This window comes from Sphaerodactylus townsendi, linkage group LG12 (assembly GCF_021028975.2).
Source record: "Sphaerodactylus townsendi isolate TG3544 linkage group LG12, MPM_Stown_v2.3, whole genome shotgun sequence".
NCBI classification, from domain to species: Eukaryota; Metazoa; Chordata; class Lepidosauria; order Squamata; family Sphaerodactylidae; genus Sphaerodactylus; species Sphaerodactylus townsendi.
Genome location: NC_059436.1, coordinates 17348328 through 17375226, shown reverse-complemented (window position 1 = coordinate 17375226; position 26899 = coordinate 17348328). Strand labels below are relative to the sequence as shown.

Genomic DNA, 26899 nt, shown 5'->3' with positions numbered 1-26899 from the left:
GGTTTGGCTCCTAAACAAGATCTGCAAAGAGATTTTGGCCTTTCTGCCCTGCTAGCGCCCTTCTAGGAGCATCATCTGAGCCACTGTGGGGAAACTAGATGTGGGATTAGATGACTTTTGGGCCAATGTTATGATGCATGATAGGACAACCATTGTGGTTTTAATGAGCCATAGGCATAGCTACCACGGGGCAGGGTGGGGATGGACACTGTGGGTGGCCCTTGGGGTCATGTGGGTGGGAAATCGCCCCCCACACCCTGCCCACTTTCCCCCGCTCCACCAGCCCCCCCAGCTAAGAGAAGTTGGGCGCAGGGGGGGAGGTGGTGGTAAAGGTGCGGGGGGGGGGGGCAAAACTGGGAGTCTGCCCCGGGCTCTATTTTCCCCAACTACACCACTGTTAACAGCTAACAATGGGAACAATTAGAATAATTAGCAGCTGCTCAGAAGCTCTCAGTCTGAACTCTCCTGGTCCCCAGCTCTAACTGCTTTTCCTGGGTCTCTTAACTCCACCCATTAACTCAAACTCTTAAAGGTACATGCCATCACAGCCTAGGATTGCCCCCCTCCAGGTGTGGTTTGGAGTTTTCCTGGTATTACAGTTGATCTCCAATTGACACAGACTGGTTTCTCCCAGAGAAAATGGCTGCCTTAGACTGTGGACTCTGTTATTGAGTCCTGGTGAGGTCCTTTCCCAAATCTCACTCCCAGAATCTCCAGGTATTTCCCAACCCAGAGCTGGTTGCCCCATTTGGGTCCATACAACTTATTCATTTATTTTAGACCCTCACCCTCCCTTTTCTCCCAATGGAGGACCAAAGTGACTTATATCATTCTCCTCTCCTCCATTTTATCCTCACAACAACCCTGTGAGGTCGGTTAGGTTCAGAGGTGCATCTAGGGAAAATGTAACCTGGAGCAAAATCTGAGTTTTCCTCCCCCCTCCCCCCTGTATGGGCGGCCACTCTCCCCCACCATGACCAAACAACATTTTTTTGCACCAGGCCATCTCAGAGGATGGGGTGGAGGTGATTTTCCGCCCCCCACGTGACTAAATGGCCACAGCCTGGGGACATTTGACCCCATATTTGGATCCTGGTTAGATTAATAGAGCGTGACCAGTCTACGGTCGCTCAGCAAACTTCCATGGCAGAATGAGGATTTGAAACTGAGTCTCCCAGGTCTAGCCCCACTTTAACTCCACTGAGAAAAGTCTGAGTTGGTTAGAATTAGTCTGGCTTCAACACCCAGCTTCTTTCTTTGAGCAGTAACAACAACAAAAAAAACATGCTTGAAACACACAACAGGTAGTAAGTTACCCTGAAGCTAAGAGTTTTATTAGCACTTGAGGGTTTTTTTTCCAAATGCAATGACATCTGTTCCAGAAAACTCCCAATGAGTTGCAAACCATGCAATTCTTATAACTTTCGGTGCTCTGCAAGGAAATTGATGTTGCATTGCTGATTAGATATACTAGGAGTCCGAAGGACATTCTCTTGAGAGGCCAGACTGAGGAACACCATATGTGATTTAAATTTAGAATATGAACATCTGTGTTTTTATTATTTTTTTCTTTGTGAAGCTAAAATGACTAAACTGAGGCTAATGTACTTTGGTCACGTTATGATGAAACAAACTCACTGGAAAATGCTAAGACAAGTTGAAGGCAGCGGGAAAGGAGGAAGATCCGACACGAGATGGGTTGACTCAATCAAAGAAGTCTTCTCATAGGCTGATTACGCATGGCGAGGTTCCCGTGACTTCAGAGAGAATTGGCCAAAGGGTCTTTGTTTCTAGGTGTTATTATCCACCCCCCTGTTTGCAGTGGAGCAGGCATTGCCAATCAGCTGGCTTTTTGCTTGCATTCATGTGCGTGTGTGATGTTTTGCGGATTCTCTATTGTGCATGCATGCTTCAATTTTAAATATAATCTTTAATTTTTTATCTTATCAATAGATTGATATATCAATAGATTGATATATCAATCTATCAATAGATCAATATTTTTTTTTAAAAAACCTCCTTTCCCTTCCTCTCTCCACAACAGACACCTTGTGAGGCAGACGGGACTGAGAGAGTTCAGAGAGAACTGTGACCGGCCCAAGGTCACCCAGCAGGCTTTATGTGGAAGAGAGGGGAAACCGCTTCACCAGATAAGAGTCTGCGGCTCATGTGGAGGAATGGGGAATCAAACCCAGTTCTCCAGAGAGGAGTCCACTGCTTTAAACCAGTACACTATGCTCCCTCTTCTGTTCGCTACAAAACAAATGCTTCTTGAACCTGTTTGGTACACTCCTTTCTCTCCTGCTGAGCTGTCAGGATTGTCTCAGAATGCCTCTTGGGGCCAATGCACACAGGCAGGCATTTCTCACACATATAGCTAGTTTGCAAGAAATAGCATGATATCCGCCTATCAAGTACTAATAGCAAACATGATCTCCAAGTGGTGGCGAGGGAGAGGCCCACCATTTTAGTTACAAGGTGTCATCTTGAGCAGACATATTTGGAGGTAAGTACCATTGAGCTTGGTGGGATTTACTTCTAAGAAAGAATGCCTAGGATCATGTAATATCCTAGCTGCACCCAAATGACCCCTAACTTGAGCAATGTTCTGCTTCATCAATTGTGGGCATTCTGTTTTCAAGATGTGATCTCTCTCTCTCTCTCTCTCACACACACACACACAGAGACCCTTCACAATTTGCCCCAGCAATGCAGCAGATGGTTGGTGGGGAAGTCATCATCTAGAGATGAAGACATTCAGTGTAATCCTAAACCTAATCTGAAATGGGCTTAGACTGGAATAACTCTTTTTAAAATTGTGTTGGCAGTGTGATGCAGAGTTTCTAGGATCTGAGAGATACCGGTTTGATGCCCCACTCTGACATTCATCGAGTAGTCCAGGGCCCATCAACCCGCTTAGCCTTCCTTACAGGGATGTTGGGAAGATATAGCAGGAGAGGGACAGGTGTGTACTCTGCCCTGCAATCCTGAGAGGAGCTGAATTTACATCCCCCTCCCCCCCCCCCATCGAGCCTGCAAGTGTGACATCCTCATTTGCATCAGGGAAATTCTTGCAATACTCCAGCAGGACAAATCTGCTACGAGGGGCTTTCTTGCACAGCCCCTTTAAAAAACCAGCATTCGGTCACCCTGTAGCGTGACCAAGAGACAGGAGAGCACGAATGCCCATGCAGCAGCAAGCTCGATTCCCGGGAGGGGGAATCAATAGAGTACTACTCCCAAGGGCATTTTTGAAAGCCCCCCTCCCCAACTCGAACAGCTGCCAGTCAGCCCAATGCAATGGCAAAGTGTTGCATGGGGGCGAGGCAAACACCCCCATCCCTTTCCTCGGGAGGAGGGATGCTATGCGTAGGCGCGTGCCTGCGAGCCCTTCTTGCAAAGAGGCCCCAGTGCATGCCCCCCCTCTCGTTAACCCCCTGCAGCCCCTTCATCAGGCCCATACTCCTCCTCCCCCTCCCTTGCAACTGGCCATGCAGTATGAGCAAGGGGGGGCAGGCGAAGGACCCCCCTCCCCCCGCCGCAAGCCCCGTCCCCGGCATTGCGCATGATTCTGCGGCTCTGTGCACTGCGCGCTCCAACCCACCTTGGCGCGGGAGGGGAGGCTCGCGCGGCCCCCCTCGCCAGGAGCCAATGGGCGTCCGACTCCGTTCGCCCTGCCCAATCGGCGTGCGGCGGGGGCGTCGCCCGAGCGGCTACAAGAGCCCAGGCTAGGCTGCGCGCCCGGGCGACTTTGGGTGTCCGCCCGGGAGAAGGAGCGCAGGTGGCGGCGCGGTGCGGCGGACGCCCGGTGGGGGACATGGGGGCGCCGGACCGGGCAGCGCGGCCGGGGGCGGCGGGCATGCAGGAGGGGGGCCCGGCTGTGGCGGCGGGGCAGGCGGCCAGGCGCTGGCACTGAGCAGCCCGGGATGCGCGGGGCTCCGGCAGGCAGAGGCGCGCCGGGCAGCTAGGATGGTGCGCCCGGGCGGGGGGCGGTAGGACTATGATTTGGTATGTGGCCGCTTTGATAGCAAGTCTGGTCAGCGCCCGGGGAGGAGCCGCCGCTCAAGGTGAGTGCAAAGGTGGGCCCCCTCCCTCTTCCTCCCTTCCCGGGGGCTCTCCTTCTCTCCCCTCCACCCCCGGTGGCCCGCAGCCCCTGCTTTCGGCCAGGGGCTTTGCTTTGGGGGGGGGGGGGATCCACTGCACGAAACTGAGGGAGGGAGGGACGACGCTTGCAAAGAGGGGGCCCTCCAGAATGGGGAACGTTTTGGGGTGGGGGCGAAGGGAGGTGGGAGAAGGGCATGCAAGGAAATCACCCCCTCTAGATCAGGACGGTGAAAGTGGACGCGAGTTCTTTCCAGGACTTGCCTTTCATGCCGGTAGACAGCACAAATTATTCATGGTTTTATGGAAATGTGTGTGTGTGTGTGGGGGGGTGGTGGTGGTGGTGGTGGTGGTCCTTGTCTAATTCTTGGAGAGAGCAGGCTTGGTTTGCATCATGTCCCTGTAGGCAAAGCTGCCCCAAGTATCCCACCAGGAGAGTGTTGGAAGTTAGCAAAGCAAGGTGCACATTTAGCTGGACTTCTCTGCAGGGCTGTTGAGAAGAACGTGCAGTTTTGCTCCCCTGTCTAGCAGCAGTGCTGAAAAAGAGAGAAAAACCCTACTGGAGGGGTACGTGTCCTTGCCCCCCCTCCCTGCCCGCCCCCAGACTGGAAAGACACCTCCAGACATTTTTTTCTGTTTTAAGCCCCTGATGCAAATCAGGACTGGATGTCACACTGGCTTGTTGCAATCTGAGCCAGACTGATGGAGTAGCAAGTCGGAGTATATTTACTTCATGATTATTATATGATTTTTTTTTTTGCAAGCACATAGATGCTTGACAAGCGTTGGTGTCTGACTCTATTTCCAAAGTGCCAGATTGGATTCCCTCGGGCTTCTCCAGACAAGTGTGTGGGCTGCTACCTTGGGAGGCGATTTCTACTGAGTTGGCGTGCAATTTCCCGAAAAAATATTTTTGTTGCTACTGATGCAGTGCCGAACCAGGATGCGCCTTCCGCGGCTGTCGCTCGCTGTGTGGAGCAGGGAAATGTATATCTTGCTTGCTGCATCTCTACATTGCTTATGTATGATGGCTAAGTACTTAAATGGGGCTGTGCAACATCTGGCAAAACGTTTTTTTAAATTTAAAATGGCTTTTAAAGCATTTATACAGGAAGGGAGAGCAGCCAGGGATGCCCTCCGTGTCTTATGAAAATGCTAATAATTTTTTAAAATGACCTCCTGGAAGGCAGTCGAGCCAAACCTGGGAAGTTTATGATATGCTTGCAAGCAGCGGCTGTGTGTTCTCTTGTCGGTGTGGGAGGCTGTGGGATTCTGTCAGTGGTAATCCAGGGGAGAGAGGAACGGAGATATTTTCCTTTTCAGAAAGTTATCTCGAGTGCTGCTACTGGGAAGCAGAATAGATTCTGGCCCAGATGCGTTGCTGAATGAGAAGCAGATTTGTTTGTGTTGCTGTCCAGCAGGAGGCATGCTCTTTTCAGGGCTTGGAATCAACCCGGCTTTGCAAATAGGTCTGCTGAAGTTACTAGCCCCCATTGTTTTTTTAACCTTTGCAAAAGTCATTCATCAGACATCGATGCCCTGAAAAAAGGGCATTTCCTCCATTTTACAAAAGCTGTTCCATTTGTTCACATGCCAGTGATTTTTTATTGTTGTAGACAATCAGGAGGGCTTGTGGTTAACATGTCTAGTTTGAGTTTGTGCTGAATTGAGTCTAAACTTTCTCAGTAGCTCTCTTATTCTATTTAGCAATTATTATTTTTTTTTGTCTTTGGAGATACAAAGGTTTTAGTAAAAGCTGAATTTGCTAAAAGTAGCATCAGGCATGCGTTTTCAGGATGAGGTCCAAATTTTCCTGAATCGAAGCTCTCATTCCATTAGTTTAATTGCCTTTTTTGCCAGTCGCGAAGAATCTTGCGTGTGCGCACCTTTTGTCTGTCACTCTTCCCGTGGAGGCTGTTATTCCCACTGCAATATGACTGATCTACACATGCGGCAGAGTGAGGTGGGGGAACGGAGTCTGCTTCTCTGAGCTTCAGCTGGTGCATTCGTGAGGGAGGGAAGCTCTTGCATGCAGAAAACTAGCACACATGAAACAGGGCAGGCACTTTCCTCCTTCAAGTGCAAGCTTTTCAATTTGCGCTGAGTGTCTTTGCTTTGTAATGTTCCTTTTATGAGTGGTGCTAGAGCTGCAGATACAGCTCAGAGCCCTGATTCCTATATGGTCATCATTAGCTTATTCGTATTCCACCTTTCAATAGAGATCACACCCAAAATTGGAACGTGGGCAGGTGTGTTTCTAACTTCGGAGGAACTTGCAGCCTGGGAAGCGCATGGTGGTGCTTCAGCTGCTAAGTTCCCATTCAGACACCTCTCACTGCCTCGGCAGATTGTGGCTGTTACTAATGGCAAACTGGCTATTCTCCATGTGGCTGAGGAAAGCTGCGCAGCGGAGTCACCCACATATAAGATCGGAGCTATTCCAGGTGGTCCCCTGCGATGCAGAAAAAAATGTGTCAGTTAAAATTTTAAAAAGGAGACATCTGAACATGTTGCAGAGGAGGATGGATTGTGCGGAGCATCTGAGTGTTAGTTAAAAGGGCAGCGGGGAAAAATAAAACTGCAGAACAGCACGGGAAACTTTTTGGGGTGGGGAGGGATTTCCTGAGTTTGTTCTACTTTGTTAGTAAACCTGTGCTTGCTTACTCTGCTAGCAATCAGTGGTCTGGGTTTTTCTGAGTGTTCCAAGATGGGAACAGAGCATTTAGCAGGTCCCTATCCGCCTTCTAAATAGTCATATCAGTTTAGCCTGCTATGATGAAGTCGTGGCAGCAAGGTGACTTGGCCCATCTCTGTGGGCCCATTTGTGGTGCACCAATTATTCGAAAGAGGGGGCGAAGGATAGAACTCTGCTAAACTTTGGAAAAATCTTATTCTTTTTGCTGAAGAAGTTTCTGTTTCAGGAGAGAGTAGATCCCCTCTGAATAAACCTTGGCATGTATCAGTGTGTGTGTGTGTGTGTGTGTGTGTGTGTCTGGCTGCTTGCACCTACTTGCTGTCTTCACCAGCATCATGTCTTTTAAACGTGAAAAGTTTCTCATCTGCCTGATCAGCCAATCGGATTCCTGCAGTGAACTTGAAGATGTCATGGTGCCAGGCAGCCAATCAGGTCTAGTTATGAAATGAAGCCATGGAGGGTGAATGAATTCTCTCTTTCTCTGCTCTGTGTGCGAGGAGCACCGTATTCCCAATCCTATGGCTTCTGGGCTGGTCATGTCTTGCCACGCCAGGCATAGAGATGGGGGTGCCCATCTCTCTCAAAATCAGAATGATATCCACATATATGTGTACCTTTCTACGTATGTTCTACCTTAACTCGTCCAGCTGGATCAGAACCACGAAACCCCAGCCTGGCTTTCTTGGCAGGGGACGGCTGGGCTGTCTTCCTCTTGAGGATGGTTTCATCATACCCTTTCACAGAGGGGTGCATAAAATAGCTGACAAGAGATTCCCTTTTCAAAGGAACAGAAATGTTAGTGAAGTTTACCTCTCTATTGCAGTGCAGCATTTCTTAGTAAATTTGGCTTTTAAAAAAGTTTATCTAGTCACAAGGAGGTGGCTTTTATTTAGCAGAGGTGACCAGAAGAGCCCTGTTTTATGACTAGCCCGAGGTCATCCAGCAGGTGACCTAATGAGAATTACTACAGTCTAAGCCCATTCATTTCAGTTGCACTGATACTTGCATAGGTGTGTGGACTCTGTAGTTTTGTGCATGAGCAGAACAGTTGCAAAACTGGAAATTAGCTGCAGAATTATGCATTTTGAGAATACTGAGATGCCCTTGATAAGAAGTTGCTAGCTGCGATTGTGGCAAAGAGGTTTTTAAATGAGTGGGCGACCCCTGGTAGTCAGCAAAACCAGGAAGGCTGCTTAGTAGAGCTTTTGGCGTTATGGGACAGAGCTCAGGCCCCCTGCGGATCAGAACAGATAGATGAGAAGCACTATACACAGTTTAGGGTGATGTACATTGAATGCGTTCCTTCATGGTGCAGAAATTGGATTCCTGTGGGAACTGGTTTTTTCAGGTGTGCATACACATGTGTGCCAAGCCCAGATGTTGACAATCGACTGAACAAAGTGACCTGTTGAGATACTGTTGACTCCCTAAGATCTTGTTTGCAATGTCTGGTCTAAGAAGTATGGCTATCCCTGGAGGATGACTATGTTTATTTAGATATTTATACCCTACATTTATCCATAGTGGGGCTCCAAAGCGGCAGAGGGCAACATTCTTGTTCCATTTTATCCTCCCAGCAACAACCTGTGTGGTAGGTTAGACTTACTAAATGTCACTGGCCCAAGGTCGGCCAAGGGCACTTCTGGGGTAGACTGGGAATTTCAGTCTGCAGCTCCAAGATCCTGATCTGTTGCTCTAACCATTGAATTCACACTGGTGGGATCTTCAGAACTGCAAAGGGTCCATTGCCGTGAGAAGGGTGCTTCTAGTTCCCCTTTTCTTCTCTGTGCAAAGTGCCATCAAGTTCCAGCTAACTTATGGTGCCCTCATAGGGAGCCAGCATGGTGTAGTGGCTAAGAGCAAGTAGATTCTCATCTGGAGAACTGGATTTGATTCTCCACTCCTCCAAGTGAGTGGCAGAGACTTATGTGTTTCTGCACTCCTACATTCCTGCTGGGTGACCTTGGGCTAGTCACAGTTCTCTCGGAACTCTCTCAGCCCCACCCACCTCACAAGGTGTCTGTTGTGGGGAGAGGAAGAGAAAGGAGCTTGTAAGTCACCTTGAGCCTCCTAACTGGAGAGAAAGGTGGGGCATAAACCCAAACTTTTCTTCTGAGGTCTCTCCCCTCTTCAGACTCCGCCCCCCAAATCTCCAGGAATTTCCCAACTCAGAGCTGAACAGGTTTGCTATGAACTCCCTATGGCCATCAGCTCCGAGTTGTCCCGTTCAAAATGTGCAGCTGTATCATGAATTAAGCATCGTTTCCACTGTCCTGTTCTGCTCCCCCCCCACCTCAGGTTCTCCCATAGCTCAGAATGTGGAATGAGGTTCCATACCTGCATGGTGTCTTTTTGGGCCAAAGATGATTGCTTGGGAATCCTGAACTGTCAGAGTCTGTTCAGTGCAAGAGAGCCCATAAATTAAGCAACAAAGCCTGTGCTGCAAAAAATGAGACAACTATCTCTGTTGTTAGTCCCAGTTACCTTCCCTCCAACATTTTGCAGTAGTAGAAGAAGAGTTTGGATTTATATCCCACCTTTCTCTCCTGTAAGGAGACTCAAGGTGGCTAACAAGCTCTTTTTCCTTCCTCTCCCCACAACAGACACCTTGTGAGGTAGGTGGGGCTGAGCGAGTTCAGAGAGAACTGTGACTAGCCCAAGGTCACCCAGCAGGAATGTAGGAGTGCGGAAACACATCTGGTTCACCAGATCAGCCTCTGCCACTTTAGTGGAGGAGTGGGGAATCAAACCTGGTTCTCCAGATTAGAATCCACCTGCTCTTAACCACCACACCACGCTGGTAGTGGTTCAGTGGTAAAACCTCTGCTTTGCTTGCAGAAGGTTGCAGGTTCAATCCCCGCCATCCCCAGTTAAAAGGGGTCTGGTGGATTCTGCCTGAGACCCTGGAGAGCAGCTGCCAGTCTGAGTAGACAATAATGAAAGGATCTGATCCAGGGTGAGGCAACTTCATGTGTTCCGGGTCTGCCGGAAGTCCCCAAATAAAGATTCTCTCTTGGGGGAGGGGCAGTTCCAAATTTTGCTGAATGGATTGGCCTGTCAGGTCTCTTAACTCCCTGCCTGTTGCAGTAGCCTTTGCTAGGCCGGCCAGGAATTGGGGCTGGTTCTTCTCCCCCTTGCTAATGCCGCCCTCCCTCTGCCAAGTGACATTCCGGGTGTGGGGAGCCCGCCCCCTTCCCCCATCCTTGAGAGATGAAGAGGCTGTCCTGCAGAAAGTCTCGCAGCCTTCTCCTCAAGGAGAAAGGGCGTGCGAATCCCTCCCCGAGTCCTTGAGAACAGGGAGGTATGTTTCCCAACGCTGCTGCAATATGTGAGAGCGAATAAATTGGTTTGAAAAGGGAGACGGGAGTTCCTGGGAGTAGGAAGGGAGGCAAAGAGGTGGGCTGTGAGTTACGATGAGTGCATGCTTCCCCCGAGGCGCATTATGTGCGTGCGCGCAGCGTGAGTGCACTGTGGCTGGGTGTACGGAGCAGAAGCGAATTCAGAATGATGGCTGTGTGCTTGGAACAGTGCGTGGGAGTCGGCGGAGAGTGCTCTGGGAGCGTAACCAAGACGGAGTTTCTGCAGAAAGTGTGACATCATGCTCAAGCATGTGCGGCGGGAGCCAGGCAGGTGGAGAGTGCACTTGGGCAGCAGATACCCCAACCGCAGGCAGGATACGGCATGGGCTTGGCACCATGCGCTCTAACAGGAGCAAGATGGTTGTGCTTGTTGTGAGATGGCAGGTATGGAGGGGGGCGGGGTTCATCTTGGCTTTCCCTCAGATGACTGTTGCATCGGAGAAGTGAGCTCACTCTTTGCAAAAGATCAAGTAGAGCATTTGAAGAGGATGCCGAGGAAGACGAGCATGGCGCTGGTCCTAACGGAATGCCCATCTGATCTGGAATTGGCCAAACATCGTCAGCTTGGAAAGGGAAGGACAGCAAAGGCCCTCTGATAGACTGTTCTTGGACTTGGAAGGTCTTTCTGGCTGAATTGGCTAATACTTGTTGGGAGATTGACCATCCCATGAATTTGTCTGTTTTTTTTTAATCAAAGGAAGTGACCAGGATTCTGTTTGATTCTGAGAAAAGCTGCACTTGCTCAAATTACCTCTTCGGTACCACCCGGGGAAGTCCCGGGGCCCTCTTCGCCTTTCATCCAGTCTCCCCAACAGGGAGTGAAGCAAAATGATGTATCTGCTGAGAAATTGGGCGAGGATTTTCCAACGTGCCTCCTGGCTTCCTGCCATGAGAAATGATCGGTAGCGTTTCCTCTACGACGGGAGAGGTTGTCCCCACCAGCCCGGTCGCCAGCAGGACGCTTCTGTTCTGTCGTGTTGCCAAAGTGGCATGTGAGACATCTTCCCCCCCTCTCCCCCTCCCCAATTTCCTGCACTTTGGTGGGCGGAGAGAGAGCATGGCTGGCAAAGGGCTTCACAGAGAAGGTGGCTTCTTGTATGCTGTAGTGAAGGTGGGTGCAGCTGATAGGTCCGATTGGATTCCCAACAGACCTCTCATCGAGGGGGGGGGGGTCTGCAGGTGACCCATGTGATGGCCTCGTAAAATGCTGGTGTCACCTGCCAGGACTCCATAGAGCTGCACAGCTGTGATGGAAGTGAAAGACAGACAGATAGCGCTCACTCGCAGGGTGCAGTCTACTCTAAAGTCGCCCTGGGCAGGGTACTGCTCAGTCCCGTCGACTTCTCTGAGGCTTTGGCTGAAGAGCTTGCTGGTTGCATGCGCCCCAGATTTAATTGTGTGTGTGCCCCACTTGGATTCTCTGCCCCCAGGAAACAGAAGGGTCCCATCCCTCCCAGCTTTCATAGAGCAAAGTACCTCTATCGCCTGGCTGCAAAGAAACAATGCTGAGGCCATTAATGGGGTTAGGGTTAAGGTTAGGCTTTGTGGATAAATCGCCTCTGCCAAGTGCCTCTTGTCTGCCCACCTTAAACACTACTGCCCCAGGACAGTGGTGGCGAACCTTTGGTACTCTCCCACGTTATGGACTGAGAGCCATCAGCCCCTGCCCAGCCATGCCCACCTGGTGCCCATGTAACGGTGGCCCATAACATCTGGAGTGCCAAAGGTTCGCCACCACGGGCCTAGGACCACCTCCCTAGACTGCAGATTCCACTGTTGCACAACTCTTACCATAACATCCCCCCCATATTCAGTTGGAGCCTTGCCCATAATTTAAACCCATATTACGAGTCCTATCCTCTGCTGCCAACAGCAATAGCTCCCTTCTCTAAGGGACAGCCCTTCAAATCTTCTCTAAGGGACAGCCCTTCAAATCCCAAATCTTCTCTAAGGGACAGCCCTTCAAATCCCTTCTCTAAGGGACAGCCCTTCAAATCTTCTCTAAGGGACAGCCCTTCAAATCCCAAATCTTCTCTAAGGGACAGCCCTTCAAATCCCTTCTCTAAGGGACAGCCCTTCAAACCCTTATTTGCAAGGGCCATTGAGCTCTACAACGCCTTCTGCTAGAAGGCAATCATGTCCCCCCCTTAAAGAAGGCAATCATGTCCCCCCCTCAACCTCCTCCTCTCCAGACTAAACATCCCCAAGTCCCTCAGCCTTTCCTCTGAGAGCTTGGTCTCTGGAACCCTCATCATCCCAGATGCTTTGCTTGGCACCTGCTCCATACTGTCCACATGCTTTTTGAAGTGAGGCCTCCAGAACGCAATACTCCAGGTGCAGCTTGACCAATGCAGAGTGCAGCAGAGCTATGGCATCTTGCAATTTGGATGTTATGCCTCTATTGATACATACACCCCAAGATCGCATTAGGCTCTTTTGTTGGTGCATCATACTGGCTGCTCATCTTGAACTTACTGTCCACCCGTACCTCTATGGGAAACTGCAAAGGTCACATAAGGCTTCAAGACTACTCTGATCTGCACCGCATGAGGACATGCCTCTGTCTCATTGAAGCCACAAAAAGTGTGGAAGGGACCCAAGCTCTTGGGGCACAAGGTGGTTTCTCTTTTTTAAACTACCGAATGACAGCATTTGAGAGGCTTTGTGTCACAGATCCTATTGCAAAGGATTGTGCATATTTTATCCCTTCTGTATAAAATGGGTGTGGGGGTCGATGTCAAAGCTTACAAACAAACTCTGAACAGGTGTTCCATATTTCATGCCAATGGCTGCGCATTCAAGGCAGATGTGTTGTGCACAAACTCCAAACAAGGACGTTAACTTCATTCAAGCTAAGGCTGAACCAAGGTCTTATATGCCCCTAGAAAGAGTTCTTTTGCAAGTAGGATTGGCAGCACTGAGCTGGAAAATTCCTGGCGATTTTGTGGGTAGAACCCGAATTTGGTGTCTTTTCTACGCAGAATTTGGTGTCTTTTCTACGCAGCAGCCATTTTCTTTAGGAAAACTGATCTCTGTTGTCTAGAGACCATCTGTAATTCTGGGAGTTCCCCAGGCTGCACCTGGGGGTTTGCAACCTTATTTGCAAGGGCCATTGAGCTCTACAACGCCTGCTGCTAGAACAGCATTGTAGTGGTTTGTCTCATTCACTTGGTTACAATTTCTCATGCAGTAACTTGACGTCTGCACCAGGTCTTACTTGTAGCCAGCGTAGATGATCAAAGCCACACAGTTCTGGGCAGTCTTAGAGATGAAGCAGACCATGCGAGTCTTGCGGAAAAGTATCCGTGGGCTGCCAGAATGGACTGTGTTTCTGCACCTGGTCCTTTTTGCTGAAATTGCTGACTTTTCTCTTGGTAGAAGTGCACCACAAGTACTGAAGGGAGTGTTGAGGTGACCCCCCCCCCCCCGGTCAATAAATGTCTGCCTTCCTGATTGGCTCATTTGGATTCTTCAGCATAGAGCTTTATCCTAATCAATACAAAAAAGATGAGAGGAGGAGGAGGAGCGGGGAGGAAGACAGACTCTTAAGGGCTGGTCTGTTCCTCACCATCTGCTCGAACAAGAGAGTCCGGCTGAACTGCTTCCACCCCCATCTCCATATATGGGGAGCAGATATATGGGATGAGGAAGATCCTGCCCTGTTAGCAGTGGTGGCTCAGTGGCTGAGCAGCTGGTTGGCATGCAGAAGGCGCCAGGTTCAATCCTGACCAGACAGGACGGTCTTCCTGAGACCCTGGAGAGCTGCTACCGGCCTTGATGTCTGATTCGGGTGAGGCAGTTTCATGTGTGCGGACAATCAGGATAGGTGAGGTAGTGGTCTCAGGCAGCAGATTTGGGGAGGAGGAGCTGTAGCTGCCATCACCGCTGGTGTAGATTTCCTTCTCAGTTCCAAAAGCCCCAGTGGACATGCTCAGCTTGTCATGCTGTGTTCAAAGATGGCCAGTGAATGCGAAGGAGCATTAGATATTGTGGCCCCTGGGTGGGGGATGAGTGGTGAGTGGCAGGGGAAAGCGGTAAGACATGGTGGTTTGGGACGACAGCCTCAGACGCTGGCAACCCTTTGGCCCTTTTGCACATGCAGAATAATACACTGTGCTGTGCTGCTAGTGACTCCACACAAAGAACCGGAGTGTCTGGACCAACTTTCTAGCATACTGTGATTCCAAGCAGGGAATGAGACCTTTTCTGTACCCAATCTATAGAACTGACTATCTGGAGCCATAGATGGCCAGGACAGCTTCTCCCAAGACCATGGGTTCTTTTGGTTCTCTTTCAATGCACTTTAGCAATTCTTTGCAAGTGGATTTTGCTGTGTCACACAAATCAATCATTTGTGGCAGCTGGGTAACTGAATCTAGATGTGGAACACTGACTTCCTCCCCTCCAAAGAAGCAATTGAATGGTGTGTGTTAGAAACAGACTTGGTCCATAGTGGACTCCCAGGTCACAGCTTTGTCTTTCTTCAAAAATCTACTTGACTGGAAGATGACCTTTAGGTTATTACTGATCCATGGGATGAGGTCACATCACACATCACACTGTTTACTAGGCAGAGTGGCTTGGCATTGCATCCCCCAGTTGTCTACACTTTACCCCCAGCCAGCTGGGTGCTCATTTTACCAGCCTTGAAGGCTGAGCCAACCTTGTGCTGGCTACCTGAAACCGACTTCTCTCGGGATCGAACTCAAGTTGTGAGTAGAGCTTGGACTTAAGTAATGTCTGTTAGCACTCTGAGCCCCTGTGGAACAAGAGAAATGAACATGCATCCCCTGGGTAACAATGCCTCTCTCTTACTCTCTTCCAACTTTCTACTTAAAGGGATGCAATTACTTTGCCAAGCTTTTTACAGCTTTGTGGATTTGATAAGCTTTCAGAGCAGGGCAGGGATAAGTTTAAAAAACAATAATCATCTTAAAACCTCCTAATAAAACAAGTCCAATGAGGAATGCAGGGTCTGATTCATCACAAGTCAGACCAATGACCTGTGGCAAGGAGATGGCTTTTCCCCATCATTTGCAACTCAAAATCCTGTTAATGGGAGTTACTTGGGACCCTTTGCATGTATAAGAAGAGCAGTGTTGGACTGGACCCTTGGTTGAAACCACTGTCTGGGATTCCAGAAGCAAAACAGGGTCTAGAAAAACCCACAAATTGCTAACCTGATCTTTCATGGAAAGCTCATTGCTGTCCAAGATGGGAATTTGCCAGCAACCTGCTTTTCTAAGCCTCCTGCCAACATAGTTTCTATTTTGTTAGAAGCTACCACAAGGGCCATCTTGTTTGTTGGAAGAGACCACAAGGGCCATCAAGTCCAGCCTCCTGCCATGCAGGAACACACAATCTTAGCTCTGAGCTTGTTTAATATGATCCGATCCTTCACACTCTTCAGTCACCTGTTCAGAAATTACAGCTTCCTTTGCTTTTGGTCACTTATGCATGCACTACTTACCCTGTGGCTGTTTGCTTTGCTGTGGGGTTTTCCCATGGGGTTTTTTTTGTTTACATAGGGATTCTGCCCCTGACAATTAGCTGGTCCGATCCACCATTTTGCCCACCTGCCACTTCCTCATTGTTTCCTCATTTGGGGAGGTTGCCTGTTGCCTTTTCCCCCTGCAGTCTTGAGTGTTCTAGACCATGTATATTTCTTGTCAGTTTCTCTAGGTCTGTTACTGAAGTGATAGACCTCCAGTGTGAAAATTAATGAAAAAAGGAAGCTCTTCCAATCCTTCTGAAATGATGGCCTGAAGAATGGGAAGGATTACTATGGAATGGGCAAAGGAAGGCTGGGATGAGTGAGAAAATCCAGAGAAAGTTAAATACTAATCTCCTTCACTTTCCCTGTGAAAGGAGATAAACAGTTGTACTTTCAGAGTTGTCGGAAACTTGGGGGATTCTCTGATCTGAAGGTGGGGTGACTGTCGAAGAGGGTGTAACCGAGAATCAAACCCAAAGGGAATGTATACTCAATGGGAAGGAGATCTCAAGTGCATAAATGGCCAGAGACGGAGTTTCATGTCTTGTGCGTATAAGTGAGGTTGAACTACTGGTACCATTTTGCAGTGGCTTTATATAGACATTAAATCGTTTGGGAAACCAACTGGAACCCTGAGGAGCAACACACGAGGGGACTGTGGAGAAGAACAAAAAGGGTTCCAAGGTCCAACTCTTCAAGACTCCCTGGAAGATTGCCATAGTTGACAGTATCAAAAAGTCTAAGAGAATAATCAAACTCTCACTTCTTTGTCCTTCCATCAAAAGCTCAGCTCTGGACCAAAGTTTGTTTTGTGTTCTGTAGCCCGATCAAAATGTACGAAGGCAACTGGAGTCATTGCAAAGTGCCAAATGTTGTCTGGATACTCACTCACTTGGGATCTTTGTTTTTTTAAAAAGCAGGCTTGAGGCTACCCTAATATAAAGTTAATTGGAATGACTGGGCTTCATGGCCTGGTCCTTTCACTCAGGGGAAGTCCCATTGGGTTTTGCAGGATTTGCTCCTGGATGTACAAAGTGCCGCAGGCTTACTCTTGGGTCATTCAGGAATGTTGCGGAACATCTGTTTGTCCTCTGGGCTCCGACTCGACTCGGTAGCAGCGTTTCTCAGCGATGTGGGCTCAACTTCCTTTTTTTCATATTTGGCTGTACTAACCCTTCAGTAAGTCTCGGGTTTCCTTTTATGCGATCCAGGCCTGTATGCTTTGGCGGCGAAGAGCAAACTGGCATCCTGCTGTCTCCCTCTTGTAAGACATTATTGCTCTAAGAAGTGCCTGGCAGGGGTGGCTTGGCTGCATTCCTATATTATCCCTTTTAATCTTGGCTGAGACTTGGGGCGGGGGAGGGGACTTTTCCCAGCCCTCCTCCCCACCATGAGGTCCTGTTGGCTCCCGGCTCTTGCCAGAGAGAGAGCTCTGTAATCTTCCAGTCTCGCTGGGTAGGGCGAAGATTAATCTGATTTTTCGTGATTACTTCCCAAGCTGTAATCAAGGTAAGGGAGTAATCACCAGGACTTGTTAACAGGGACAGCCCGGTGTGGGATGGGGGGTTGTGGCTCAGTGGTAAAGCATCTGCTTGGCCTGTGGAAGGTCCCGAGTTCAATCACCGACATCTCCCGTTAAAGAATCTCACAGTAGATGATGTGGCCTGAAACCGTGGAGAGATGGGGCCAGTCTGAGTTCACAGTGCTGGCCTTGTTGGACTGATAGCCCGATTCAGTATAGGACAGATTTATGAATATTCATATGCTGTCGACCTACCTGTGGATGTTATTGCTGTCCCTGCCGATGGGTGATTATTCCATGTTGGTTGTCTTGGAACTATCCTGCTGCCAGCCATTAACCACCTTGGTTTGAGATGTTATCTCTTGGACAAGAGGAATCTTAAACAGTTCAAAGATGTATTGGGGGAAGAACGTTCCCATGGGTTCCAGTAGTCTATGCATAATTGCGGTACATTGTCCATAGTCTGGGCAAGGCCTGGTATGTGTGTGGGTGTGGTTTGGAACAGCGGGGGCTCAGGCAGCATTTTGCTGGAATATCCAGTCTTCACCCGCTGAATGGTGGGCACCCTACTGGTGGGCATCAAGAGGCCACATTGGAGCCGCTGTCTTGGCTGCAGAAGGACACCCCTGCAGAGTAGTTTGCAGCCCTCCAGGAGGATGCAGGTAGCAAAATTGCTGCTCAATGAGGGATGCAGCTACCCACTGGGCAGCAGCGACTGCATGGTGTTGCCCCTTCCTAATACCCTCCGTTAAGTGGGCTAGACCCCCTTTCCTCACTTAGTGGCATCTGGCTGCCAACAGGGCATACTTTTTGTGATAATAGTGACACTTTAGAGGGTCTTGGGTTTGTGAATTGCCCCCATGTGGGACTCTGGCTTTCTGACTGTGCTCCTAAAGACCTCCAGAATGTTTATGAAATGTCCATAATGGTATTTTGAAGGGAGTGTTGCCCTCTCTCAGCTTTCAAAGTAAAGTGTATTTTACATCCTGGTTATCAGTTTTAGGACTGTTTAGAAAAGGAGAAGCATAGAATCATAGAGTTGGAAGAGACCAGAAGGGCCATCCACTCCAATCCCCTGTCATGCAGGAATATACAGTCGAAGTATTCCCAATAGATGGCCATGCAGCCTCTGTTTAAAAACCTCCAAAGGAGATCCCACCACGCTCTGAGGCAGCGTATTCCACTTTCAAACAGCCCTTACCATCAGGAAGTTCTTTCTAATGTTTAGGTGAAATCTCTTTTCCTGTTCTTTGAATCCATTACTCCTTGTCTTAGTCTCTGGAGCAGCAGAAAACAATCTTGCTCCATCCAGCTGTTGTATACCGGAATTGGTTTTGTATTCACTGTCATGTATGCCAAAATGTAAGGAATGTGCGAGCTCTCCCAGAAGATGTCTGTGCTGTGCTTGAAACAGCAATTGTTTTCATGGCACTCATGCTTGACCTCCTCTGCTAAAGATCCCCAATATTTTTTGCGGGTGGGTCCTCGAGCATACCCCAGCCTTAGTATCTCCAGACAGTAGAAATTAGTTAGCTCTATCACATTATACCCCACCCTCCCCACATTCTTTCCCCAATTCTCCAGGTATTTCCTGAGCACAATTGGCAACCATACCAACACCCTTCCCCCCTCAGCAGACTGTTATGGAAGGTTGGATTCAAAGAGGGAAAAGGAGTAGCCAGACACAAAACAGAGCCTTGTGTTTTCCGCATGTGATTTTAAAATGCATCTTTGATCCTCTGTGTATGAGTTTTCCCCCCATCCTGCTCCTTTCCGTAGTTCCAAGTTCAAATCAGAAGACGGGATGAAATCCTTAAGAGTACAGCACGTACAACTGCTGCTGCGCTGGCGATAGGTTTAGGTAATCCATTCTTTGTCAGTAGTGAGACTTAGGTGAGATTAGATTATCTGCTTCCATTCATGTCACTGGAAGAGATCTAGGGAAGTTCACGGGCAGTGGTTTGCGATAGACAAATGGAAGTGTTTGTCTCCTGCACAATGCCTGTGGAATTCACTGCCACGTGATGTCTACTTCCATGACTTTTTGAAAAAGATGACATTCACAGAGGGAATGTTTGTTGGATAGATACTGGCCATGGTAGTTAAACAGAAACTCCATGTTCAAGGGCAGTATGCTGGCTATTAGATGCTGAAAACAGACAGTGAACTCCAGCTGGAGGCCCTTACCTGTTGGTAACAAACTTTCATTAAGTGGATTTTGTCCCCAGGAGGGCAGTTTTATGTTCTAATGGAGAGGAACGGTGCACCAAAGGTTCAAATTTCTGGTTCTTCCTGAGTTTGCCATTTCTCTGTTCAGTGCATCTCAGGATTTTCTTCACCATGCACTGGGGAAGTCCCACAGCTAGGGTTGTCAATTTCCAGGTGGGGCCTGGAGCTATTCCAGAATTGTGGCGGATCTTCAGAACACAAAGATCAGTTCATCTGGAGAAAATGGAAGCTTTGAAAGGCAGATTCTATGGCCTTTCATCCATGCTGAGTTCTTTTTCCGAACAAGACGTTTTATTTGTGTTGTGCGGAATGGGCCAGTGGCTGTCGGTTTCTCTGGCCTGACTTGTACAGGATCTACATCTCCCCGGCCTGCTTGCTTTCAGTTCCAGATGGGCCTGTAAAAAATGGCTCCACCGAGCTCTTTAATTACCTGTGGACGGCAAAAAGCCGTGTTCGGGCAGCATCGCCTGCGGTGACAGGATGTTAAAAACCATGTAAGCTTCTCTCTTCCCTCCCCTCCTCTCAATGGCCTTGAGTGAACTCTTGAGATTATACGGAAAAGTGTGGTCACTCCAGCGTGCAAGGCATTTCGGAGGAGTCAGGTTCCGAGGGGATGTGCGAGAGGTTGGGGATTCTGCTGTTTGTTCAGGCAGAAGGGATCGATTCCTCGCTTTGTAGAGAACAGCGGAAGAGAAAGGAGGGAATACTCAGAACCCAAGAACCAGCCTGTGCCTCTTTCTTTTCTTTCGCAGCCTTCTCGTAGGCTATTTTCCAAGCCTTGTTTCTTGCTTTCTTTGTCCGAGCGCAGCAGGGTGGATGAAGTTCTATTTTGGTTTGAAAAGCAAGTCTGGGTTACATCATTTTTTAAAAATAAAAACTCTGTCATTAATGAGATCTAAATGTCATACAAACGTAGTAAATTCTGCACTTGCTTTGTTTGAGCTCAATGGGTAGCCTACTTTGAAATTAATCTATACTGAAGGTAGATGAAATGAAAAATGGGGAGCAGATTTGGGACTCTGCGGGTCGAGCTCTTTCAGTGGAATATTAGGAGCGTGTTAAAGCTTTGACCAAGGGACTTTGGGCCTAACTACTGGATGTTTTCAAGACCCTCCTTGGGTGCATGCAGTTGTGTGTATTGTGAATTCTGTGCTAGAGTGTAATTCCAGGCACCCATGGGGTTTGGCTTAGACCTGGGACCAGTTAACATAAGGAGAGGGGGCTCAAGTGATTCTCAGCACATGGCCCATCAGTGTTTGCAGAACTCATGATGGGGCAAATGGGTGCCCCTTTCCCCCAAGCTCTTTCAGGTTGGGAAAAAGGTACAGAGGGAAGACTTTAATCTCCTTTCCCCTGCATACTTCAGTTCTGGTACAAATTGGGCCCCTGTAAGGTTATTAAATCTGGGTTGGGAAATTCTGGGAGATTTTGGCGAGGTTGTAAGGTTGCAGCCTTCCAGTCAGGGTAGTGGATCCTTCCGGCTCCCCTTTTCTGTTTGCCCCCTAAGCAACATCAGAAGAAGAAAAAAATGCCTGGGTTGATGGTGTGACATCACTTCTGGAGTAACCTGGAGGTGATGTCATTCTTTTTTAGGAATCACTGAAAACTCTATAGTGAAGCTATAGTTTTCAGTGATTCATAGGGAGGTATGATATCACTTTTGGGTTTCTCAGAAAGTGATGTCAAATCATCACGGATGGCTGTCCCCATGCCCCCCTAGTTTCCCACTGGGAGGGTGAGGTTGGGATAGAGGGAAATGTGCGGCCACAGAGTTCATCCTCCCAATCTGTCATTTTCTCCAGGGCAACTGATTTCTGTGGTCTGGAGATCAAATGTAATTTCACTTGGTGGTTCTTGTGGATGGCTTGGTCCCCCAGCACAGAAGTCACCATACCTATTGTATTGTGAGAACTAGAAGAAAGTATAATGTATAGTTTAGGCCCTCTGTTCGGGTGTTATATGTAACTATGGTCTGAATGCAGGCCACACTAGTAATTCCCACAGGTGTCAAGTGGACATGTGGTGGTTATGAGGACATAATAGTGTGTTAGCCGGCCCTTCGTATCCTTGCCATGTATACCCAGAATCAAATAGAATCCAGTTACTTGTGCAGTTGTTCTTCTTGTGTCTATGCAGATATAGCTGAGGGACCTGACTTGGTCTCTGGAAAACTGCTGCCTCTCTGAGTAGAAAATACTCAGGTAGATGCTCCCCTAGCAGAGGTGTATCTAGGGAAAATGTAGTCCAGTGCAAAATCTGAGGTTTCTGCCCCCGTCCCCTCTTTCCCGCATGGGCGGCCGCCCTCCCACACTATGACCAAACAATATTTTTTGCACCAGATCTTGGTCAGTGTATGGACTGGGGGAGAGGAAGAGGAGACGTGTGGGGTGATTTTCCACCCCCATGTGACTAAATGGCTTCAGCGAACTTCATGTGGAGGAGTGGGGAATCAAACCTGGTTCTCGAGATGACAGCCCAGCATTCTTAACCACATGACACTGCTTCTTGCTGCCTGTTTTCCTGTTCTTTGGAGGGACAGCTACTGCTTTTGTGATAAAGTGATTAGAGTGTTGAACTAGAATCTGAGAGAACCAGGTTTGAATCCCTGCTCTGCCATGGAAACCCACTGGGTGGCCTTGAGCTAGTTACTCTCTCTTTCTGCCTAACCTCTTTTACCAGGTTGTTGTGAGGGTAAAATGGAGGAGAAGATAACAATGTGAATTGCTTCGGAAATAAATGAAATAAATCAATACCAGTCATCTCAACATCTTGACAGCAGCATGGATTGGGTGCTTATGGGGAAGATACATTTTTGGGCAAAGAGTCTGCTTGGGAAAGGGCCTTCTGGGCATTTTGACCTTGCTGTTTCAGCTACTAACATTTTATGCTTGTTTGGTTTTGAAGGAGGACTATCTGGTCTATATTGTGGTGTTTTTTTGCTTGCTCTTGGCGAGTAGGCAACAAGTCTACAATCTGATAGAACCTTTCTGTCAAGGTTGGTTGAGGCTTGGTTGAGGCATGGGTAATGGATTATATTGGCTCTCTGGCTTGAATCATTTGGCCACACCCCCCCCCCCCATATGCACTTACTTAAGTTATTTAAAAGCAACTGGTTATCTTTTGTTCTTTCTAACATGTCAGTTTCAAATTTCTTTGAGAGAATCCTTTTTATAAGATATGACATTTAGGGGTCCTGTGTTAGAGGACAGAGATGCAAGGTCTGTTTGGGGGGGAACTGTTGCTAATAGGAGATGCTCTGCCCCACACATCTGTGTCTTCATGGTTGGTTGGAATAAACGATTTTTTAAAATGCATTGAGCACTTGGAGGCAAAACAGATTCCAGATGCTCAGGAATAGTTTGTGGAACTTTTTGGGGAAACCCATAAAATAAAATAAACAAATAGGCCAAAATGGCTCAGGCGGAAGAAAATGAAGGTGACTCTCTGGCAGAATGGAGGCCATTGCTAAATTGCAATAAAATTGGCATGGCATTTGCAACTGTACAACTTTTGTCTTTAAAAGATTTGTTCATTGCTGCAGCGTTGTCTCTTTCCTGCAATGAAGAATAGGCTCAAAGCTATTTTGCTGTGCAGTTCAACTGTTCTGTTCATTATGTAGAAGTAATACAATTGGGTATTTGTGTTGGTATCCAAAAGAATTGGGGCGGGGGGGGGGGGATTGGTGATTATGTCTTTGAATGCTGGTTTCTGGATGCTCTCAGATGGGCTCAAAAACACATCAAGAGATTGCACACATTCCTTTCATGATCTCAGAGTCCCTTTTCTTCCTCTTTGTGAGGACGCCATAAAAATTGTACCAGGGCTTGCATTTTTATAATTTGTTTTCCCTTGAGGAGGGGATGGGGTGGGTGGGGGGATGAGGATGTGTAATGAGACCAGACAGCCCCTGCAATGGGATTGGTGCTGGGTTGTTGGAGGACAGCAGAATTGCTCTTCAGCTCCAGCCGCCAGGAAGATGTGGCTGATGGGGTTCAAACCAGCAGTCCCTTTTCTGTGCCATTTAAGGCTACAAAAGGAGGGAGAAGAGGTGGGGCTGTGCTCCCCAATCCTATCATGGATCTGTTCCCATTCTGAGAAGGTTACTGTGGCTTTCTGGCTAGCTGCTGAAGCATGGGTCCTTTCTTTGGCGCTCCGCCTGATTCCAGTTTTGGCTCGGCAGCTCCAGGTGTTTTAATCCTGCCCGCCTCCTCCCTTCTGCAGCTGTCAAATTCTGCCCGCTTCTCTTCTGCGCTGTCTGTTCATATGGCCATTTCAGCTGCCTTCTAGATGGATTTCTTGGCCCAGACCCCAGCTGGCCCTGCCTCTGCCTCTGCCTTGGGATCGACTGTCCCGGGGGAGCTGCCCTGGCACTCCTCCCTTCTCCAGCCTCGAGCCTGCCGGGGCTTGTAGTTCATCCATCTCTTTACTTGGCAGTCTCTGACCCGGCACAGAGAATTCACGAGGCAGGCGGGCCTGACCTCCTGTCCACCTCCTCACCCCATATAATGCCACGGGCATTTAGCTGCTGCCAAAGCAATTGCAGGCAAGACCCTCTCCCCATTTTGCACCTGTTGGACATTCAGACCTGTTGGTGTTGGGAGCGGGGAGAAGGAAAGAGCAGCCAAAGCAAAGCCTTCCTTTGGTAATAGGTGACCTGCTTCCTCCAATGAGCTTTCAGGATGCAAATGAATCAAAGGCGGGTCATTTCCTCCTGTCTGTTTTTATCCAATAGGCTTGTGCCATGCAAATGAAGCTAAAGTAGGGAAGACGGGAGGAGGGGGAAGAAGGCAGGTGACTTCTTGGTCTTTGCAGAAGGATGCTGAGATCCAGAGCTGGTTGTGGACTTTGATGTGATGGGAGGGGAGGAAAAGGTTCACTTGATTCCCCCCATGTTTTGGGACTTAGGGTTGCCAGCCTCCAGGTGAGACCTGGAGATCAAGGATGGGTCATTCTTTCTGGGGTGTGTGTGTGTGTGTGTGTGTGTGGCGTTATAACAAGCATTGGATCACAAGTGACAGTGATCTTGCCAGGACTGTATCACTCTCTGTTTTTGTCGAGATACGAGCTTCCAGGTTGGGATCTGGGGATTCCCTGGAACTACAGCTTATCTCCAGATTGCAGAGATAATTTCTCCTGAAGAAAACAGATGCTTTGGAGGGTGGACTGTGCAGCACTGAACCCTGCTGAGGTCCCTGGCCAGGTTCCATCCACAAATCTCCAGGAATTTCCCAACCCAGAGTCTTACTGGACTTCCTGTGTTTATATCTCAATTCCCCCTCTGGATTCATGACTTAAAGGATTGTAAGACATGATCTTCCCCTCCCCTGTTTTCTTGCAACAATAACCCTGGGTGGTAGGCCAGGCTGAGAGCTTGTGATGGGCCCAAAGTCACCCAGAGCCCTTCCATAGTAGAAGTGGGAATTTAAACCTCGGGTTACCCAGAGACATGATCCACCACTCTTGTCTACTATACTTCAATGGGTCTGGGGTGGGGTGGGGGGACTTTGAGGCCTCTCTTGGAACAATTGAATGGTCCAAACCAATAGTACCTTTTCACCATTGTACAAAGTGGACGCCCCAATGCAGTACTTAATTTCTAAGAAGCTGAGGCTCTCTCTTAATCTCACACGCACAGAGCAAACTGGTGAAGAGGGCAATACACTCATCTTTATTTTTACCTGCATTCCGGGACTCGGCCTGAGTTTTAAAAATAGTTTCCGGGGATAAGCCTCGGCTATAAATCCAGCTGTCCTTATACTGCAATTACTCTCTCGCTCCCCTCGCGCCTCCTTTTTAACTTTATGCCGAGTAGCTTTGCTTGTGTGAAGGGCCTCTGGGGACAACTCTCACAACATCTGGCAAGGGGGTTTAGGCAGCAGTAAGCTGGCGTAACGTCACACAGGCATCGGGAGAGGCTTCTGCTGTGAAGGTGAAAGCATCAGGAGCACCTGAGCAAAAAGGGGGCCGGAAGAGGGAGATGTAATAGGGCAGGGGTCGGCCACCAGGTTTTGTACCAAAAAGGCTCTTTTAATATCCTGCGCAAGCAGACAGCTTGGGGTAGTTGTACTTGGCCAGATGTCCTGGGAATGAGCTGAGCCCTGGTAGCTCTACCTCCGCTAGGGGGGTGGTGGTGTCACCTGAGACGTGATGGTAGGGTTGAGATTCGGGAGATTTGGGGATGGGGCCTGGTGAGGGCAGGATTTGGGGAGGGGAGCTGTATCAATCAGTAGGAGATAATGCTATAGAGGCCGCCCTCTAAAGCAGCCATTGTCTCCAGGGGATCTGATCTCTGTCATCTGGAGATGAGTTGTCATAGTGGGAAGTCTCCCGGACTCAACTGGAGGATGGTAACCCTGTCTGGTGAGCATAAGCCATACCCACTGCCTCCTCCAAAGCCACTAGCCTCCACGGCCCTCCTCCCTCCCCTTCACCCCAGGCAAGGCGGGCCTCAACCAGATGATGGGCCCCCTTCTCCTCTCCCCCTCTCTCCTTCACATAGCGGGTGGGCCATGTGCTTTAGGACCTTAGTTTGTGAGGTGGGAAAGTGTCCCCAAATCAGTCTGTTTGACATGCAGGCAGAGGTGTAGAGCAGGGTCCCCAAATAGTCCTCCGAATTTCCAATGGAGACAAATTGGAAGCGGACACTCTTAAAAAGTGTGCAGTTCCAGTGGTTGGCCTTGGCCAATAAGCGAGCAGTTGCATTTGGGGCTAGTTGAAGTTTGTGAGAAGCTGTCTAACGCAGTCCCACCAAGACGGTTTTACAGTAGTCAAGTCTTGAGATTACCAGATGTGAATTCTGCTAATACTGAAGACTAGATTCTTCCAAGTAGGAATGGATACCTACCACAGGGGAATGGAGGTGGGGATGGAGAGACTGCTAGACATTGTTCCAAATGGTCGGTTCATCTGACTGTCAGTTCTATCTTCAGTCTCGGGCAGATGTGGTTCAGCTGTGGTTGTGCTTTAGGGTTTTTTTTTTCTTCTGCTGAGAATCCATTAAAGGATTGTGTGGAGATTGAATTTCTGGCTTCCTTCCTGTGAGTGGGTCCCATAAAGAAGGGTCTCGAAATACAATCTAGTCGAGAGCAAACTTAAAAGTTGCTAATAGCCTGGGGGGAACTCGGAGCCGGGCTAAGGCTGTTGGAGACAGGGGATCGATCCGGCGTCTAGCTGGGCAGTGTGCTGAACTTCCGTTTTTGGTTGAATCTCCTAGCTTTTTCTGAGCTGGAATTGATTTCAGGGCTTGAACTGGGCACGTGCAGGCAGCCTTTGCTGGCTGTATTATTACTAGGGTTGCCAACCTTCAGGTGGAGCCTGGAGGAGTAAGCTGATCTCCCCACTGCAGAGCACAGCTGGAGGGCCAGCCTGGTGTTGTGCTTAAGGGCGGCTGACTCTGATATGGAGATCTGAATTTGCTTCCCTACACATGAAGCCTGCTGGGTGACTTCAGACTAATTGCTGTTCTCCATTAGGGCATCTGGGTGTTCTCCAGCAGCCAA

At 48.8% G+C, this 26899-nt stretch overlaps 1 protein-coding gene across 1 annotated transcript in view; it reads left to right on the top strand.

Moving 5' to 3' along the window:
- Window positions 1-3757: 3757 nt before the first annotated feature.
- IGSF9B (immunoglobulin superfamily member 9B) overlaps window positions 3758-26899 on the top strand; it is a 107087-nt gene continuing 83945 nt past the window's right edge. Inside the window, exon 1 of the mRNA XM_048513098.1 lies at window positions 3758-4067. Within this exon, the coding sequence (XP_048369055.1) occupies window positions 4001-4067 (67 nt within the window). The 5' untranslated portion in view covers window positions 3758-4000. The remainder of the gene's footprint in view (window positions 4068-26899) is intronic.